The sequence below is a fragment of the Polypterus senegalus genome, chromosome 13 (genome assembly GCF_016835505.1).
Source record: "Polypterus senegalus isolate Bchr_013 chromosome 13, ASM1683550v1, whole genome shotgun sequence".
In the NCBI taxonomy this organism is placed as follows: Eukaryota; Metazoa; Chordata; class Cladistia; order Polypteriformes; family Polypteridae; genus Polypterus; species Polypterus senegalus.
The window spans coordinates 1,746,097-1,766,463 of NC_053166.1; the positions used below are offsets into that span (position 1 = coordinate 1,746,097).

Genomic DNA, 20,367 nt, shown 5'->3' on the forward strand with positions numbered 1-20,367 from the left:
GGGAGAGAACATGCAAACTCCACGCAGGGAGGACCCGGGAAGCGAACCCAGACGGGTCTCCTAACTGCGAGGCAGCAGCGCTACCACTGCGCCACCGTGCCGCCCCATTCACACCATTCAATGCACAAAACGTGGATTTACACAATAATATGAGAATCTGTGGTCCCGCAACAGTTAAAGCAACGACAAGCTGAATTTCAAAGAAAACACAATTCGGTCAGGTGTATATTTATGATCTCCGAGAAGCGATGCAAATTATAACCGGCAAAAAGAAAGGTTATGTATATATTCCGCGAATAACATTACACACCAAAGGAGGTCGTGATATGCCATTCGTATTAAAATGTTTACCGTTTACTTTTGCTATGACAACCAATAAATCACAGGGACAAACAATAGAAAAAGTCGGATTATTTATCAGAGAAACAGAAACAATATTCACTCCAAAAAATATTGTTTCTAATGAAGCTCTACAGTACAAATGCAAATAATGAAATTGAAACAACTCTAAAGGAAAATACAATCAAGTTGTGTATCCGATTAACCAAACACAGGGGCTGGCGAGCGAAGCCCCCTAGTACTGTATTATAAACGATGAACGGTCGTGCTGACGTTATGAACGTCTCTTTGTGGTTGCTGCGAGATCGCGAGCCGTCATCCCCAGTGGGCACACAAAGCCGCTCGGCTAGCAGTGAAGGTCTTAGCCGGGCGACTCAAACGACTGCTTTACACCGCTTTGTGCGTCTGAGGACGAGTGCGCCATTCCTCCTAAGCGTAAACTCCGCTACCGTCAATATAAAGATTCACCTTTTGTTCACCAGTAATGATAAAAGTACTGTACGAATGATAAGGCACAGAGAGGACTCTAAAGAGCTCCGAGCCGTAGCATTGCATATTCTGACTGTTTACACAAATTATACGATTTATTCGATTCAGAGCCGATAAGAATTAATATATCGTGTTAAATCGTAGCCGAGTGCAGCCTTTCATTTCTTCCTCTTCCTCCTCTGCATTTCCTATTTTTCAACGCGGTTCTCCTTCTGATCACCAGTGCAGATCCTCAGTCACAGAGCCGCTGCTCCGTGGAGTGCAGCGTATTAAAAAGTGCGAACGCGGATATAAAACATCAAATACTAAATGTGTTCACTTTGTTCCTAATATGTGACACCAAAACAGCAGCTTCGGATGCAGAACTCAATAGTTTAGAAGTTTAATAAAAGCTGAATTACACGTCTGAGTGCAGGAACTAAAGAGGCGGGGCTTCGCCAGGGGGGCGGGACCTCATCGTGTCTGTCCTGACTGCAGCGCGTCACCAAAATCAACCGAAACGTTCAAGCAAGTTCTAGAAAAAAGAAAGAAAGAAAAAAAAAGATCTAAACCCGTTAAGTCAGGGGTGACAAACTCCAGGCCTGGAGGACCGCAGTGGCTGCAGGCTTTCATTCTAACCAAATAGTGAGGCGTCTTTGCTGCTAATTAACTTCTTTTGCCTTAATTGTAATTAACTTGACTCAGGCCCCCATAGTTGTTTCTTTTTCCTTAATGAGCTGCTAAACAATAATGCGACACAAAATCAGCTGTCACATGACCAGCTCACTGGTGCCCATCACACAATATCTGAAAATAAAGAAAGGTGGAGGTCTCAGTAAGTGTTAGGGCGTCTTTAATAAAAACTGAAAATCAACAGTTTGGGAAGCGCCTGCTGTGGCAGAATGAGAGCAGCAATGAGCCACGGAACTAAATAACAACGAGTTCAATTAACAGCAAGAATTGTCTTCTCATTGGTTGGAGTTTGAAAACCCAGTTTAGCTGCTCATCAGTCGGCTCGTCTCACATCTCAGTTCTGTGTGGCTGCCATTTAATGAATAAACAAATCAATTCAGCGGACTGAATCCTTAAAAACAGGGCTATGAAAATGAAGGGAAAAGGAGATAATTAGGAGTGAAAACTGATTAAGGAAAGGGTGAGAATGAAAACCTGCATGTGTACAGCCTGCGGCCCTCCGGGACTGGAGTTTGACACCAAGTAGTTCTCTTGTGAAAAGCAGAAAGACAGATGTTGGATTATATTTTATATCTGTCTGTCTGTCTCTAGAGATTAAATTCAGGTTATATTTATGGGCAGTGGGCATGCGGTCACACAGGTGGGGTTCAAGGCAAGGCAGACCCTGCCCAGCACTCCACTGCAGCCAATGTGCCTGCTCCTGTGATGCCAGTATGAGTGAGTGAGTGATGGGCACCGGTATAACATTACTTTAGTCATTTTAGATTTGATGCCCCTTGCCAGCTCACCCACACAAGTTTCACCCAGGCCCGCTGGGTGACAGCATGGCAGCTCATCTGTCTGTCACGTACGAGTCCGTCCATTCCACTGGAAGGCTCTACAGTAGTACCTGAAGACAGATTCGCTTTGCATGCCCATTACCTGTCTTGTGCCCGGTGGGTGAGCATGGGCATGGCGTTTATAGCTCCCCCCATTTCTATTTCTCCTACATTATACTGTATATACCTATAAAACATAAGTCATGGCCCACTTCACTTCCACAGTAAAATGTCCACGTGATTGATCTAGGTGCCCACGTCACTCTTCCCTTGGACATGGAGCAGGGACATCGGACCCCCAAGCGACCCTAAATTATTTCTCAGTCCCACTTTAATAGAAATTGTTATTGGGAAATATGTGACGGTGCCAAATAAATAGGGGCAGCAATTTGAAATCTTCAAAAAAAATTCTGAATGGCAGCATTTGCACGCCCATCAGTTAGCCCAGTGGTGGGCTGCCTTTGCAGAGTTCTGTGAGACTTAAAATGAGCAGCGGTGACCAATTGGAGGACCACCACGCTTACCCACCAGAGGGGATTTTACAAATGCAGGCGTGCCAGCCTTACATCCACAACATTCAGCAACCTTCATGTAGTGGCATGCAAAGTGGCCCAGCATTCTGTCCTAACGAGACCCCCAGACTGACATCTTTATCACCGAAACGAGAAGGTGGCCTTGTTACACTACATGGCTACCACCCGACACCCATCCACCTTGACGTCCTCTAGATGATGAGGTGCCTTACAGCTGACTAAACTACGCCCGTCCCACCGGCACCTTTCACACAATAAGCTGGAGTACGAGGGTGTTAACCGTGTTAGCCATTATGAATGTAGAGAAAAGCCAAGCAAAATGCCACCTTTACTGGCAAACTAAAAAGATTACATCCTGCCTGAGTTCCCTCGAAAGCTGGCATATTGTAATCTTTTTAGTTAGCCAATAAAAGGTGGCATTTTGCTTGGCTTTTCTCTACACAGTAAACTGAAACCAAACAATGGCAGCTGGCATGCAAGACTTCTCACGTGCCGGCCGCCCGTTTGTTATTCTAATGCTCTTCTATCCAATGGCTATGAGCATTAAAAAGACAAAAGGCGCGAGAAGGCGTCATGTCCGCCTTTGGGCGCCAAGACACCTGCCAGGTTTTGCCTCACAGCCCCGTCAGATCTACGATGGCCTTTATGAAAATGGTATCCTCTTGCAGGTAGGCACTGGAGCTCTTGGAGTCCAGTTTGTGTAAGGGGCAGAAGAGCGGGCAGCCACTGGCGATATTCATCTCGCTGATGGGCCTCTGGAACGATGAAGAGGTGATGTCAGGCCGAAAGGCGTCGATGATGTGCTCTCGGTTGTTCTGGTCTAACAGCATCAAGGTTACCTGAAAAGAAGCGACATTGTGTAAAACGGGGGTGCCGCCTGGCAGAATCGCCCTCATCGAGACCCCCAGAGTCGATGGTGTCCACGCTGCTCACCTTCTGATTGAAGGGCCACTTCAGCAAGGCGTCCCATTTTCCTTTCATCACAACAAAGAACAGAGACAGGTGAGTGCCGCGTCCCGTGCCGTCCCCGTTCAGGTAGAGTCGCAGACACATCTTGTACCCGTACTTGCTGGTGTAGAAAACTGCAGAAAAGACAAGCGAGTGCCGCCGTCAGCGATTGTTTTCCATGAACGTTCAGAGAAACCAAAATACCCCCCCGATTTTCATTGTGTCCTAACAAAGGTTAACAAAGCCGTGGCCCCCTCACCGCAAAACATACTCACGGAGAAGTGGGGTCTTGAAATCCGAAAAATCGATCATAAAATTGGACCCGACTTATACGCCCTCTTCCATGTTTGTACATCTAATCGCTTCCTCCAATCTCTCTCATCAGTTTCTCGGACACCTCGAGTTTTGTTCCCAATTTCTTTCGCCACTTCAACGACTTTTCATTTAAAACCAGCTTCATATTTTCTTCTGATCGTAGATAAGGGATGCTCTTACGATAAAGGGGTACGAGGGGGTGAGAAACACCAAAAACCACTAAACAGTGCAAACGTCGCTTCGGAATAAATAGTGCGGGTATCACCATGTGGGCACGAGAGAGAGAGAGAGACGGGTATCACCGTATGGGCACAAAAGAGAGAGAGACGGGTATCACCGTGTGGGCACAAAAGAGAGAGACGGGTATCACCGAGTGGGCACAAAAGAGAGAGAGAGACGGGTATCACCGAGTGGGCACAAAAGAGAGAGACGGGTATCACCGTGTGGGCACAAAAGAGAGAGAGAGACGGGTATCACCGAGTGGGCACAAAAGAGAGAGAGAGAGAGAGAGAGAGAGAGAGACGGGTATCACCGTGTGGGCACAAAAGAGAGAGACGGGTATCACCGAGTGGGAGAGAGAGACGGGTATCACCGTGTGGGCACAAAAGAGAGAGAGAGACGGGTATCACCGAGTGGGCACAAAAGAGAGAGAGACGGGTATCACCATGTGGGCACAAAAAGAGAGAGAGAGAGAGACGGGTATCACCGAGTGGGCACAAAAGAGAGAAGTGAAGTTATCACTGAAACTGGTTGTGTGCTTCCAAAGCCTGACAGATGTCGAATGTCACTTCAACACAACAAGTCCTACAGATACTGTCGTCATTGAAACAAACCATGAAACTCAAACCGATTACGACAGCAGCAATCCAAGCTGTGAGATTTGAGACAAGATTACTGTTCACATGGCCGACTGTACGTTACATGCTCAGAGTCAGCTCAGCGCACAGCTTGGTCAGATTACAACCAGAGGGCCGAACTGACAACGTGGTATACAAAGAGATCCTTAACGAATATTTATTGGGATATTTTCCCTCAGTTTAAAAAGGTTTTAATTTTCTTCTTAATAAATTAAATTTTCTTCTTAATAAAACTTTTAAGGCAGTACTTCACCGCTGCGCTGCGCGGGTATTTTGCTAGTTGTCAATAAAAGCCGTTGAAACTTCTTGTAATTCTACTTGAGTCTACCAGAGAAACATCTGACAGAAAGACCTGAACACACTGAAGCAGCAGACTTGGTGAACACCAACACTGGGGTCCTTCTCACAACGACTGTAGGGGGGTCCCGAGAGGAGACATCTTCAATATGTATCAGGTGTATCATGTATCATGTATCAGAATCTTAACAGGTGATTGGACCAGACTAACTGCAGTCTTTACAGCGACAGGTAGCTACGCACGTTCATACCTGGAGAGAAGATAGCCGGCATGCGCCCAGCAACCGCTTCCTGTCTTTTACGGGAAAAGTCATGAATTTTCCAAATGAAAACGCCATCGTGGGTGCTGTGCTCGTTTTCCTGGAGTTTCTGCTCCATCTCGGCGATAGCCAAGTCTTTGAGAGACACCGAGCGCTCCATTTGCCGTACCTAAGTAAACAAACACAGCGTGTATTAACTGGTCTGTCGGCCAAGAGCACCCAAGTGCAGCGAGGCCTTGCTTTTGTTTCACTTTGGTCAGCCTGACCTTGCTGGTGAGGTAGTCGATCTTCTCCTGGTCAAGTCCACGCTGCCTGCTGTATGCCTCGAGAGTGAGCGAATTCTTTTCCACCTCACGGTTGAGGACACAGACGATGTTCTCAAAAGTGGCGAGCTTCTGTGCGAGATCGTCATACCTTCTCTGGTGCCCGTTGTACGGTTTGTCGACAGAAGGAAGAATATTGGAGGCAAAGCCTTCATCAGGATCACAGTACAGACCTCCACCCATCAAGCATTCTCCCAGGTTCTGCACGCAGAAGTCCAGTCCACGTGGTTTCGAACGTGGGGCCAGCAAGTTGGATACGGTCTTCTCCTCATTCAGAAACTTGAGGCTTTCGACTGCAGCTAAGAGGAGCCTCATGTGCTCCCGGCTGCCTTGGATCTCATGTTCTGACAACTTCTCGTTCTCCACCTGCAGAGACAGGCCATACAGGGTAAGTGTGTCACTTGTCACATGAAGACATCTTCACACACACACACACATACCAAAAAACAATGAGACAGGGCTGAAGAATCTGAATGAAGGTTAAAATACAGGATTACATGACCACCTCACTGACCAAAAGGATTCCTCCACAGTGAACTTACTCTGCCATCCTTTCCCCCAAGATACACCCTGCATAGCTGAAAACTAAACGTCAGCTAAATTACTGCAGAAAAAAGTCCGTTCTTCTCCTGGGATGCTGGCTTCTCAAGATGAACGCAGTTTAGGGTCAATAGCTGGCACTCGGCACATCTCTAAGAGGACGAGCTCGCAGACTAACAGTGGGCCTACACAGACAGGAGTCTCACGCCAGAATCCAGAATCTCTCACCCCAGGAACAATCTGTCTGCAGGAGTAATAGATCAGTTTCACGCCAGCCACACCCGCAGGGAGACCGACATCAATCTCCAGCCGGTAACCAGAGGCCAATAAAGTCCACCTGAAAACAGGCCAGCTGGCAGACAGGATCAGTCGGACATCAGGACCCCTGTAACCATGAGCCCCCACTGGACAGACCGACATGGACGATACTCACAATCACTGGGCATCCGACTCCTTTGAAGTGGCAAGGGGACTTGTATTTGCCGCAGGACTTTGCATGATCATAGAACTGTGTGTGACATGAAGAAAAAGTCAAAGTGATAAGAAAGCTCGAGAGCCGCTGATGGTCACTACAACCCCAATGGCAGAAGACCCCTTGAGAGCACACGGACCTTCTCTCTTGGAATCTTTTTCTTTCCACAGCCTTCACAGTGCATGGGGTACTTCAGGCAGATCTCGTCATGAGCCTACAGGGTCGGAGATGACAGTCAGGCAATGGAGGTGGCAGCCGAGACCGTAGACCCCACCGCCCCCCAACAGCTACCCATGCCCTCAGCACCTTTATGTCTTTGAAGTTGAAGATGGTCTTGCAGTAGCGGCAGTGGAGGCTCCTCTCCGGACACTCTCGCTCCATGTGCCGCTCCTTATCACAGCTCCTGATCGTTTGCTTACAGGCGTCACACTCAATGCGCTGGAACTCGCACTGCCCTTCATGGCTGGCCTGGAATATCAGGGTAGTGTGGGGTTAGCGCGCCGCTTCTCACACACCCACCTTTCTACAGTACGCCCTTAAAAAATAAATGATCTGTGGTGTCAGCAGGCGCCGTGATGTGACAAGCAGCAAGTCCCATGACCGTCAAGTGACACAAACTGGGCAAAAGTGCGTATTTACTTGGAAAGCCCTACAGAACACAAACGGGCGCTCAGTCGTGGTATAATAGAGCATTTCACCCGTCAACTGTGCCGATAAACAAGTTTACGGCAAACAGCGAACCGTAAAACTTTAACAGCACCGTTTCAAGGGCGAGACAGACACCTTTTAAAGGTGCTACTTAAAGTACAAAACAATAAGAACCAACTAGAAACACGTTATCTAGTAGAAAGGTGCCACATGAGAGGCTGGGCATCAAATTAAAAGAAGTGGCAGTCTTTAGATGGCGGCAGAATTGGCTCAGGCACAGGAAACAGAGGGTGACGAGGGTGTGAGGAATTGGGTGACGCTAAGAGTGGTGACCAGCAGGGGGCAGGGTGGGGGCCGCTGCTATTTTTAATAAATATAAATGATTTAGATAGCAAATTAAGGAACAAGCTGGTTAAGCTGGCAGAAGATACCAAGACAGGTGGATAAGCAGATAATGTGGAATCCGTTATATCATCACAGAAGGACTTGGGCAGCAGACTGGCTTGGGTGGATTCGTGGACGATGAAATTTAATGTCAGTAAATGTAAAGAATAACACAAAGAAAGTAAAAATGTGAGGTCTGAAAATCGAGAGTCCACCTTACGAGAAGGATTTAGGAGTTGTGGTGGACTCTAAGCTATCGACTTCCAGACAGTGTGCAGAAGTCATTAAGAAGGCTAACAGAGTATCAGGTTATATAGCGCCTTGATGTGTGAAGTACGAGTCACAGGAGGGTCTGCTCTGGCTGGTGAGGCCTCATCTGGAGTCCTGTGTGCAGTTTGGGTCTCCATAAAGACACAGCAGCACACGAGAAGGTCCAGAGAAGAGCAACAGGGCTGATTCAGGACTACAAGGGATGAGTTATGAGGAAAGATTAAAAGAGCTGAGCCTTTAGAGTTTAAGCAAAAGAAGATTAAGAGGTGACCCGACTGGAGTGATTAAAATTATGAAGTGAATCAGTCCAGTGGATCGAGACGGTGACTTTAAAATGAGTTCATCAAGAACACGAGGACACAGTTGGAAATTTTAAGGGGAAATTTCGCACAAACATTAGGAAGTTTTTCTTCACATAGAGAACCACAGTCACATGGAATAAGCGACTAAGTAATGTGTTAGCCTTCTTAATGGCCTCTGAACACTACTGTCTAACAGACTGTCAGGTTATATAGCGCCTTGATGTGTGGAGTACGAGTCAGAGGAGGGTCTGCTCAGGCTGGTGAGGCCTCATCTGGAGTCCTGTGTGCAGTTTGGGTCTCCATAAAGACACAGCAGCACAAGAGAAGGTCCAGAGAAGAGCAACAGGGCTGATTCAGGGCTACAGGGGATGAGTGATGAGGAAAGATTAAAAGAGCTGAGCCTTTACAGTTTAAACAAAAGAAGATTAAGAGGTGACATTAGGAAGTGAATCAGTCCAGTGGATCGAGACGGTGACTTTAAAATGAGTTCATCAAGAACACTGGGGGGGACACAGCTGGAAACTTGTGAAGGGGAAATTTCGCACAAACACTAGGAAATTTTTCTTCACATAGTCGCTTATTCCATGTGACTGTGGTTCTCTAAGTAATGTGTTAGACAGTAGTGTTCAGAGGCCATTAAGAAGGCTAACAGACTGTCAGGTTATATAGCGCCTTGATGTGTGGAGTACGAGTCAGAGGAGGGTCTGCTCAGGCTGGTGAGGCCTCATCTGGAGTAATGAGTGCAGTTTGGGTCTCCATAAAGACATAACAGCACAAGAGAAGGTCCAGAGAAGAGCAACAGGGCTGATTCAGGGCTACAAGGGGATGAGTTATGAGGAAAGATTAGACGAGCTGAGCCATTACAGTTTAAGCAAAAGAAGATTAAGAGGTGACACGACTGGAGTGATTAAAATTATGAAGTGAATCAGTCCAGTGGATCGAGACGGTGACTTTAAAATGAGTTCATCAAGAACACTGGGGGGGACACAGCTGGAAACTTGTGAAGGGAAAATTTCACACAAACATTAGGAAGTTTTTTCTTCACACAAAGAACGACAGACACTTGGAATAAGCGACCAAGTAGTGTGGTGGACAGTAAGACGTTAGGGACTTTCACAACTCGACTTGATGTTATTTTTGAAGAAATAAGTGGAGACGAGTGGCGAGCTTTATTGGCCTGTTCTCGACCACAGTGTCCCAGCTTGTGACGGTGCCCATGTTCTCGATACACACTATCGCACTGTGCCGAGCTCACATCCTGCACGTATGATGGTACCTTCTATCAACTCTTTCTGAGCTGAATGTTTTTTCGGCGGCTGGCAGGAATGCACAGCAGAGCAGCTGCTCTTCCCGCCCGAGCCGTCTTCATGCAGGCGCCACCCGGCTCTGGCGAGACGAGACACCAAAGCGAAGGTGCAAAGCTAAAAGCTCCGTGTGTATTGTTGCTGAATGGGACTCTGACTTATCGGACTCTGATTTTGATGCAAGCGATCTGGAGATTGCGGTGGGCTGGCGCCCTGCCCGGGGTTTGTTTCCTGCCTTGCGCCCCACGTTGGCTCCAGCAGACCCTCTGACCCTGTAGTTAGGATGTAGCGGGTTGGATAATGGATGGATGGAGATCGAAAATGAAAGCGATGTACCAGCATCAGTTGACTGATCCCCAGCTGATCGTAGCGCTGAACGCGTTCGTGTAGCGGCCGGCCGCTGCGTGGAGACACCCCTACATGTCGACATCCGCCTCCAAAGAGTTCAAGGCACCATATAAGAACCCAATTTAATGGCACTCGATTATTGGGGACGGTGCTTTATATGGCGGGTACTACAGAAAATAAGATGCCACGCCTGGCACTAAAAACTACCAGTATTGCATTTCCTGCTCATGTTGAAGAGTTCCAGCTCGGCTGGTCCACAATTGTGAGAGTCCTTACTACAAACGTCGATATCTAAAACAGAGCTCGGTGGGCTTTGTAAGGTCACTTGTGTTCACGGATTGTATAGGGAAGGCACTGTAGAATATAATGACTCACTATTTCCTTTATTCTCTTTCACCACTATGAGCAAGCATTTTATTTTTTTTTAAAGGCATACAGATAAAATTACTCAATGCCACTGAGGAAGAAGAACAATCGTGTTGTATGATGGCTCATCACGCTGTCACGGCTAGAATAAGTTAATGAGTTTAAATTGCAACTCCGAAGTTAAAATGAAAGTGAAGCTTTTGTTCTATAAACAGTCCCAGGAACGCAGGGTGCTTTCCACAGGAAGCCACATGTTAACCAAACACCCATAACAGGAAGTCGGGACTTTCCAGCTCAACCTTTGCAATCCGTGCTTAGATTACGACCAGGTGACACCACTTAGAAATCCCCTGCCCTTTTTCTTTTCCCCGGTCTTCATTGGTGTCATCCTGCCACAAAATATGTCAGCCCAAAAGCACACAAGATGAGATGAGATGTTTGAATTAAACCAGGTCTAAAATACAGAGTGTCTAAGCCCCTCCATATCTACCATGTGGTCCTCCAAAGGGCCGAAAATCAAACACGGGGGAACAAAAACATATAAATCAGTCCGTATCCCGTACAGGGACTGTGAGAAAATACTGGGGCAGAGAGTAGGCAGCGCAGTGTAGCAGCACGTCACAGGGATTGTGTGCCAGCAGGCTGGGCGGGCAGGCGGGCGGGCCTCGACATCAGACTGGCAGCAAGTAGCCTGCTAGCCAAGGAGGGGGAAGACAAACATATTTTTGATAGACAGCGTCTACATGCACATACGCTATATTGTCAAAAGTATTGGCACCCCCCCCCGATGTATAACATCAAGCAACTGGGCATGCAGACTGCTGGCTTCTACAAACAGTTGTGACAGAATGGGTCGCTCAAGTGTGGTACTGGCATAGGATGCCACCTGTGCAACAAGTCCATTCGTGACTAAATATTCCAAAGTCAGCTGTCAGTGGTCTTATAACAAAGTGGAAGCAAATGGGAACAGCAAGTCAGCCATCAAGTGGTAGGCCACGTCAAATCACAGAGCAGGGACAGCGCATGCTGAGGTGGGCAGAAGTCGCCAACTTTCTGCAGAGTCCATAGCTACAGACCCCCAAAAGCTCAAGAACGGTGCAGCGTGGAGAGCATCACAGGATGAATGGGGTCTCCATGGCCGAGCAGCTGCAGCCAAGCCTGACATCACCAAGTGCGATGCCGAGCGTCAGGTGCAGTGATGCTAAGCCCCCCAGACGCCACCGGACTCTGGAGCAGTGCAGACGTGTCCTCTGAAGTGACAAATCACACGATCCGATGGACGAGTCTGGGTTTGGTTGGTGGGACTCGCCTGACAGCATTGTGCCAAGTGGAAAGTCTGGCGGTTTTTCAGGGGTTGGGCTCGGCCCCCTTTAGTTCCAGTGGAAGGAACTCTTAATGTTTCAGCATACAAAGCCATTTTGGACAGTTTGCCGATGGCCCCTTCCTGTTCCAACGTGACTGCACTACACCACAAAACAAGGTCTATAAAGAAATGGAGGAGCGAGTTTGGGGTGGAGGAACTTGAGTGGCCCGCACTGAGCCCTGACCTCAAGCCGACAGACCACCTCTGGGATGAACTCGAGTTGGAGACTGCGAGCCAACATCAGTGCCTGACCTCACAAATGCTCGCAAATTCCCATCAACACACTCCTACACACCTTGTGGAAAGCCTTCCCAGAAAAGTTAAAGCTGTTAGAGCTGCAAAGGGTGGGCCGACTCCATAGTAAAGTCAATGTATTAAGAATGGGATGTCACTAAAGTCCGTGTGTGTGTAAAGGCAGGCGTCCCGATACTTTTGCCAATAGAGTGTCTGTCATGTAAATGGGCTTTTCTGCATGATGCCACTGTGCCTTTTATTTGCTGAATGCATCTGGCAAGCGATGTCCGCGGTTTGTCTACTTAAGATAAATGAGAAAATTCTTCGGATCCAATTTATTGTTTATTCATAAGTGCCAGAGTCACAGTGTTCAGCCAATGAGGACCTTTCCATCTCAATTACTACTGGGTATTCCACACACTTGGCATCAGTGCTCTTTATGATTCAATCAATAGCATACGAGTGGCTGACCGGGCATCACTGCCAGAGTAGCCTGAGGTGAGAAGCTTGACGATCCATCAGAATCAAGGAAGGCGCAGTTGACAAATGTGAATAAGGAGAGAGAAGGAGAGGGAGAGGGCACAGTACAGCAAGACTGGTACTCAATGGATGGCACAGAGCAAAGGAAAAGGAGTTGAGAGGCTCCTGCAGAGGGAAGGTGCCAGGCTGGGGCCATGAAGAAAGATGTAATGACTGCACTATAAGTGAAATGCATTGAGCCGAGACATTTCTAAAAAGGGGAGTGCGGCTTTTGAGGCGGCACGGTGGCACAGTGGGTAGCGCTGCCTCCTCACAGTTAGGAGACCCGTCTGGGTTCACTTCCTGGGTCCTCCCTGCGTGGGTTTCCTCCCACAGTCCAAAGATATGCAGGTTAGGTGCATTGGCGATCCTAAATTGTGTGCGTGCCCCGTGGTGGGCCGGTGCCCTGCCTTGCTCCCTGTGTTGGCTCCAGCAGACCCCCGTAACCCTGTAGTAAGGATATGGTGGGTTGGATGATGGATGGATGGAGTGCAGCTTTTAAGAGGGTGCTGGGCCGGCATGTGTACTGGTTGGAGAGTGGCCGTGACTGGCGTATAACAATGTGGGTGTAATGGGGAGTCTGGACAAGAGGAAAGAGGCTCAGATAATTAATGAATAAAAAAGGAGGAGGATCTGGTAAAATGGAGAGGCCTAGTATTGGAAGGGGGACAAGTATGACAGCAAGTGAGTTATGGCGGGTGGACCTCATTGTGAAAGTAAGGAAGTTAGAGAGATGGAATCTTTATAGTAAACTGGCGTTATAATAAGAAGAGGAGGCCGACACAGCAATGGCTGGACAGGATTACGGAGGCAAGATGACAAAAGAAAGAGGAAAAGACTGGAAGACCGAAGAATAGAAAGGAGGCGACATGAGAGAGAGTTTGGGTCAGAAGAAGAAAGGAAAACACGAGAAGAGCACTTGTGGCAGAAAATAAGAACGAGATAAGAGGAGGCCCGGCAGGACCAAAGGTGCAAGAAGGAAGAAAGATGGGACGGGGTGTGAGGTCAGAGGTGCCCGGTTTCTTTGGGTGCAGTGCAACTAGGAGGGGATACATGCATTTAAGAAAGTGAAGCAGTGGGCTGCCGAGGTGAAGAGAAAAAGGGTCCATGAATATGGAAGAGGCCGACGCCATAACACGGACAGAGCACGCCAACTCCCATCACATCCCAGCCCGAGCTCTTACCTCATATTCTCGAATGCTCCCTTTCCAGACACAGCCAGGATTGCTACACACGGCTGGCAGGTTCTCGATTTCCCTCCTGGCAGCATTGTCTGGAAAAGCCTGGCAAGGGAGAAATACAAACATGTCACCCAATCCTCTCCTACGTAGCCTGATTCTTTAGTTTGTGACAGGTCTTTCTTGAAATTTACCGAATTTGTGTCCAAGAGATCTTCTACCACACCTTCATCAGCACATGCCAGGCAATGCTGAGGTCCTGAGCTAAAGAGTGAACAGCCACAAAGATGCAAAAAAATCAAAAGCATGAGGACACCCTAGCCACGTAAGAGTCTAACCCACCACAGACCCAGTAAATGCCAACTTAATCGACGACTTTTACCAACTCGCACCACACATACGCGCGCACGCTCTCACTCACTCACTCCCTCCTGCTGTAGACCAAATCCCACGTATGTCAAGGAAACGCTCATCGATTCTGAAAGTCTCCAATGTAACCAAACCTGTCAGAAAAGATTCATTGTGAAGAATCAAAATGTACCTGATGATTTGCTTGAAGCAGAAAGCACAGAAGCGATGGCCACAACCAGCTTGGTAGGGTCTGCGGAGGATCAGTTTACACTGACGGCACAGGTATTTCTGCTCAAGTTCTGCACCCAGGATCGTTAGGGAGAACCCCGGCAAAGTGGAGTCCAGTGAACTGGGAAGAGAGGAGGATCTGGCCATGACCTGCGAGGGAAAGAAAGCAATTAGTGAGGCTGCGTTCATCTCCGGCCAGCAGCTCCTTCTTTACGAGATGACACAACTCCTCTTCTCCCATTGCAACAATGACTGGTGGTGAAAAACGGGACAGGTTTACAATTATTAATCAGAAATCAGACTGTCTCAGAAAAGAGGGGAGAAAAAAAAAAGGTCTAGGGGGTCTACAGGAGACGGGCAAACTCCAAACAACACCTCGTCTGTAAAGCAAACTGATCCTGGGTCTCTGGTGCTACGAGGAAAGAATTTCTACCCACTGCAGTCCAAGACGGGATCTACAACATGAAATAAATCCGCAAATGAGTGAACTATAGAGCACTACATGGACACGCACTGGTGACTTGTGGTAAACAGGCATCAGCAAGAGTGACAGCGAAGGTCTACAGGACGGTAGGGAAACCAACGGTGTTATATGGGCAGGTGACGGTGGCACAGGAGACACAGCTGGAGGTGGCAGACTTAAAGATGCGGAGATGTGCATTGGGTGTGACGAGGATGGACAGGATTAGAAATGAGGACATTAGAGGGTCAGCTCAAGGTGGGAGACAAAGTCAGAGAGGATTAGAAATGAGGACATTAGAGGGTCAGCTCATGGTGGGAGACAAAGTCAGAGAGGATTAGAAATGAGGACATTAGAGGGTCAGCTCAAGGTGGGAGACAAAGTCAGAGAGGCGAGATGGCGTTGGTTTGGACCTGTGCAGAGGAGAGAGAAGGGTGCTAAGGATAGAGCTGCCGGGTAAGAGGAGATGAGGAAGGCCTAAGAGGAGGTTTATGGATGTGACAGAGCAAGATGACGAGGACAGAAAGAGATGGAAGAAGATGATCTGCTGTGCCGACCCCTAACGGGAGCAGCAAAAAGAAGAAGAAGAAATGAGTGAACTACAATGCTGAGAACATCACAGGCGAGGAGGAACCCCTGACCAATGTAGGCATTCACCGACATGCAGTCTCTCTCAGTGGCATTTACTGCAAATCTGCAATCCCCAAACACTTCAACATCTTATTTCTATACTAGAAATGGACCTACGTGGACTTGCAGTCCGAAAATAAAATGTAACAAAAGGAGGACATGTAAAGAACAGTAAACTCTTCACCTGTGGTTAACAATCGTAAGAACGGACACTTGATTGTGAATCGTGAACACGCATGTCCTGAGGGATTATCACTAGACGGGCTTGCGGGGACCATCCTTCAGTCACAATAAACGTTTCTGCCCCGGCGTATGATGCCTACCTAAAAACGTTGTGAAGTTCCAGAACATTTCAGGTCATACGCTGTTGCCTAAGACCAACATCAAGGTTTTAGCCTCAGCAGTTTGCAGAAAGTCACATGACAGACAGAGAGACCTTAGCATTTTATCACATACGACTTTAAAGAGTCTCTGATGCATATACTGTATATATATATATATATATATATATATATATCTACACAGTATTATATAATAATAATATATATAGCAGACGACCAGGGACCTTACCCCACCAGGACACCTGGATCAGGGAGGGACTGGGAGAGGGGCAACATCTCCCCTGGACGCAATAGAGCAGCCCCCCCAATTTCCATTAGGAATCACGGATACGGAGCTGGGAAGCTCAACCCTGTGGCGGTCCATTACCAAACCCAGGGGACGCCTGGATGGTTCTCGAACCCTGAAGGACAGCACTTCTGCTACACCAGGAAGTACTGCTTCTCCAGGAACTGCGTACGCCCGGAGTGCCTCCTGGTGTGGCGAAAGTGCTGCCGGAAGACCATCTCAGAGCACCTGGAGCACATCCGGGGCCGCCTCACTCCATTCGAGGAGCCGGAGTCGGGAGGAGGAGGTAGACGGAGCTTGCGAGAGAGGAGTGGAGGCGGCCGAAGAGAGGAAGAGGACTGAATGGTCTTGTGTGAGTTGGTGGAACCAGTCTGTACACTTTGTAAATAAACACGTGTGGGTCACGAAGATGTTTTAAAGGTAAGTACGTGACATCAGTGTGTCGTCCTCTGTCAGCGAGCAGTGGATTTTCAAACTGGCAGGGCTGTAATGGTCAACAGTGACTACACGGCTATTCCTAGGACCACACTTTGAACGTTCCTCTATCCAGCGATGAGTTGCGGAACGCGTTTCTGTCTTTCACAGTTTGCCTGAAATACATTTTTGAAATCAGCTCTTTCATTTTCAATAGGCCAGTATCTGAAATAAATCCTACGAATAATCGAAAAACAGTCACTGTACTTGCCTAACTTTTTCTTCCACTCAAAAGTGCAGCTCAAGCAGGCCTGTGGAGTCGGTAGATAAATCCTTCGACTCCGACTCCTTAGTTTCTGGTATTTCTGACTCCTCTGGATTTAATAAGCTAAAGGATTTTCCACGTTGATTGAAGGAAGCAAACACACAACTGGTGGCGAGGAGGTCGACTCTCTACCGTACCGGCCAGTTTAAACCCCTGAACACCCATCAGGCCACAGCGCACACCTCCACCTCCATCATTACACTCGTCTACGCTCAAATCAACTTGTTAAACACATTAGATCTGAAACAAAAGGAACACTTCATGTAATGGGCCATAATCCAGATTACAATATGTGAACGTCGGGTTGTCTGATCGCTCGGCAGAACTTCACACTTGTAGTGACCCGACTGTGCGCGTGGCTTCATTCTTCATTCACTTCATTAGGACTATCGTTTGAGAAATGGGCCATTTGAACTTCCTGTATTTATTTACGTTTTTTCATTAAAATGTAAAAATGTATTACGAGTCGGAGTTGGTACATTTTTGCTGACTCCAGGTATCCAAAATTGTCTCCGACTCCTCGACTCCACAGCCCTGAGCTCAACATTTCTCTGTTTTAGCAGAGTCACCATTTTAAAGGGTGCTGTCGAATTAGTAGACAAAACCGTTTACAAGAAACAAATATTTTTATTCCACAGAAACCCTGACTAGTATTATTTCAGTAATGCTTATTAATATTTATAATGTTTAACTGTAAAAGGCCACATACACAATTCCCAAGAACTACACACTGGAATTTCCTTTGACGCTTTCTTCTTCTTCACTATTTAACATGAATATGGATTTTGGTGTTTTATGTAAATTTACCGAAATGTGAGTCATGTGTTAATGTTGCGGAGTTGATGCTCCAGGCTGCACCAGGACCAGGACCAGGACCAGTCTCCGTTTAAATGGTCTGCCAATGAAGGAAGCTGGCGACGTCTCCACTCTTGCGCCTTTCTACTTCTGTACCCTGGTGCGGTTTAATTTACTTCCAAGACTTAACTTTAGAAAAAGCGTCCAAACAAACTGGCAGGTCTCACTCAGACAGCAGAAAGGTCGGAGCTCCTTCAACTGGACTCTGTCGAGGACTTGCGGACCGCACACATCGAGGATTCAGGAAAGGAGTCTGAAATGTAACTGAAGACTACGCACACCTGGACAAGCATTTCCTTCAGTTTTTCCAATCAGGAAAGTGTTACCGGTCGCTACTGCAGTCAGTATGGCTACACTTTGATCGTCTCTGCCTTTTCTTGTTCTTCTACGTCTACTTATCTAGAGCCTATCGCAGCCGGCATCGGGCACAAGGCAGGAGCAATCCTAGGACAGTGAGGCAGCCCATCACAGGGTGAACACACAGACACACACATCAGGGGCCAGGATCACCAATCCAGCTAACCTGCATGTCTTTGGACTGTGAGAGGTAACCGGATCACCTGGAAGAAAAATCCATCCATCCATCCATTTTCTAACCTGCTGGAGCCAATCCCAGCCAACACAGGGCACAAGGCAGGAACCAATCCCGGGCAGGGTGCCAACCCACGGCAGGACACACACACGAATGGGCCAATTTTAGAATCGCCAGTCCACCCAACCTGCATGTCTTTGGATTGTGGGAGGAAATCCACGCAGACACGGGGAGAACATGCAAACTCCACGCAGGAAGCGAACCCGGGTCTCCTAACTGCGAGGCAGCAGCGCTACCCACTGCGCCACCGTGCCGCCCAGAAGAAAAATCATACAATTCACGGACATTAGAAGATCCTCAAACTTGAGCCTGGAGACCAACATTAATATACGACAAATGGATTACATCCCTCCATCCTATCTATCTTCCTAACCTTTTCACCAAGAGAAGGATTACAGGAAAGCTGGAGCCCATCCAAGCAACCTTAAGGCCCAAGGCAGAAACACCACTTGGACAGTCACTGGGGCTGACCTTCCACAGCTTCATAACTTCGACTCCACCACTGAGATGACAACCACCCAGCTCATCCCGTTTCCGTTTCTGGATTCTGTTAAGCTCTACCAGAGCCTCACCCATCACGCTAGCCACATCAGCGACGGCTCCTTCTGCCAGGCCATAAAGTCAGTGAGCTCTCATGCCCTGTGCTGTACACACCTGCTGGTTTATATCTACTTGTACTCTTCGTTACACGTGTACTGCCATCTACACTTCATTTTCTCCACTACTATTTAATACACCCTATATGTCTGTAGCGTGGTCTGTTTAGCCTTATGTACAGTAGACCATTCTTCTCCTTCTCTTCTTTATTTATACATCATCATCATCATCATCTTATTGTATATTATTGTCGATTTATACCTGTCCCCAATCCCACTGGGGCACAAGACTTTCATTATGCTCTCACAGTGCATGTGACAAATAAGATCTCTAACCGATTTCAGGATGAACACACACACACACAAAAGCTATTTTAGCATTGGCAGTTCACCCAACCTGGACTGTTGGAGGAAACCCATGCAGACATGGGGAGAACATGAAAACTGCACCCTGGAGGATTCCAGGATTTGAACCCTGGGGTCTCCGTATTGCCAGGCAGCAGTTGTACCACTGTGCCACCCCGAACTCCTCCTTCCTAATTTACATTTCCTTACTTGATATATTCCTGGGTGGGAGTGCCACGTTGTGAAACGGTTTAATATATTTGCATGTTGTGCAACAGAATATTATGCCCAACAACTGCCAACCTGCCATGCTGTGATGGTGCCACGTATCGTGCCACTACTTTGTGAAGTGTAACTGTGCTGCGCCGGCGCACCACCTCTGTGTTCTGCTCACGCTGACCGCTCAGTTTCCACGCAGGGACGCCTAATTTCTGGACTCCTGACAAGATCAGCTGTGTGCGTTTTATTTAAACAGCCAAACTACATCACACATTTAGAGGCACTGACGCCTGTGTAATCAAACCGGTCCTACGGGATTTGGATTTCTAGCTGTTCAAACTATTTAGTAGCCTCTTGGACATTCCGCTTATCTGACGGCCCTCATTTTAAAGCTTATTGTTAGGGAGCTCCTTGTGTCCGGATAAGTTGACGTGTTTTGCCTTTTCATCCCAGAATATCTCATCTGAGCCAAGTGTTCGCAAACAACAGTCGAAAAACTGACTTCAGTGGTCCAAACTCTTAAAGCCCAAGTTAAGTCCCTTTAAACGCACTTCTTCAGTTTGCTAGGCCACGCCACGCATTTTACGTTCTTATTGTGTCACAGCCCGGAATTTCATAAACGTTAACACGGATGCAAAGTCACTGCACACTCCCAAATGTGAACCGAGCCGACCCAGACTGCCGCGGCCACCTCGACTTTCCGCGCCTCTTCCCCGTTTAAAATCTCTCAGACATTAAATCCGGAAAGGCCCACCCTCCTCGCTACCTGCGCGGCTCGGCCAGGTTCGGTTTGGTTCGGCGAAATTCGGCAGGCCTCGTGCTCAATCGGATGACTTACCAGAGCTCCTCGCTCGTTCCCTGGCAGGCGGTTTCTTTGAATGTGTTTTCTTTGATACCGACAAAAAAAAGAAAAGAATTCACTTTCACTTTCGATTCTTGGAAGTCG

The 20,367-nt window shown here is 47.7% G+C and overlaps 1 protein-coding gene across 2 annotated transcripts; it reads right to left on the bottom strand.

Moving 5' to 3' along the window:
* Positions 1 to 1,188: 1,188 nt before the first annotated feature.
* On the bottom strand, positions 1,189 to 20,363 carry traf2b (Tnf receptor-associated factor 2b). 2 transcript variants are annotated; one of them, XM_039774068.1, is made up of 12 exons: positions 20,260 to 20,363; positions 14,321 to 14,508; positions 13,974 to 14,043; positions 13,786 to 13,884; positions 7,170 to 7,331; positions 7,003 to 7,077; positions 6,825 to 6,899; positions 5,795 to 6,217; positions 5,520 to 5,697; positions 3,785 to 3,933; positions 3,455 to 3,690; positions 1,189 to 1,342 (listed from the first exon to the last, which is right to left on the bottom strand). In XM_039774068.1, exons 2-11 carry the CDS (start codon positions 14,503 to 14,505, stop codon positions 3,466 to 3,468), a joined length of 1,641 nt encoding a protein of 546 aa, XP_039630002.1. In that variant the 5' UTR covers positions 14,506 to 14,508; positions 20,260 to 20,363; the 3' UTR covers positions 1,189 to 1,342; positions 3,455 to 3,465. The 2 variants fall into 2 exon arrangements, with proteins under 2 accessions (XP_039630002.1, XP_039630003.1); XM_039774069.1 differs by having other exon boundaries at positions 3,451 to 3,690.
* Positions 20,364 to 20,367: the final 4 nt, after the last annotated feature.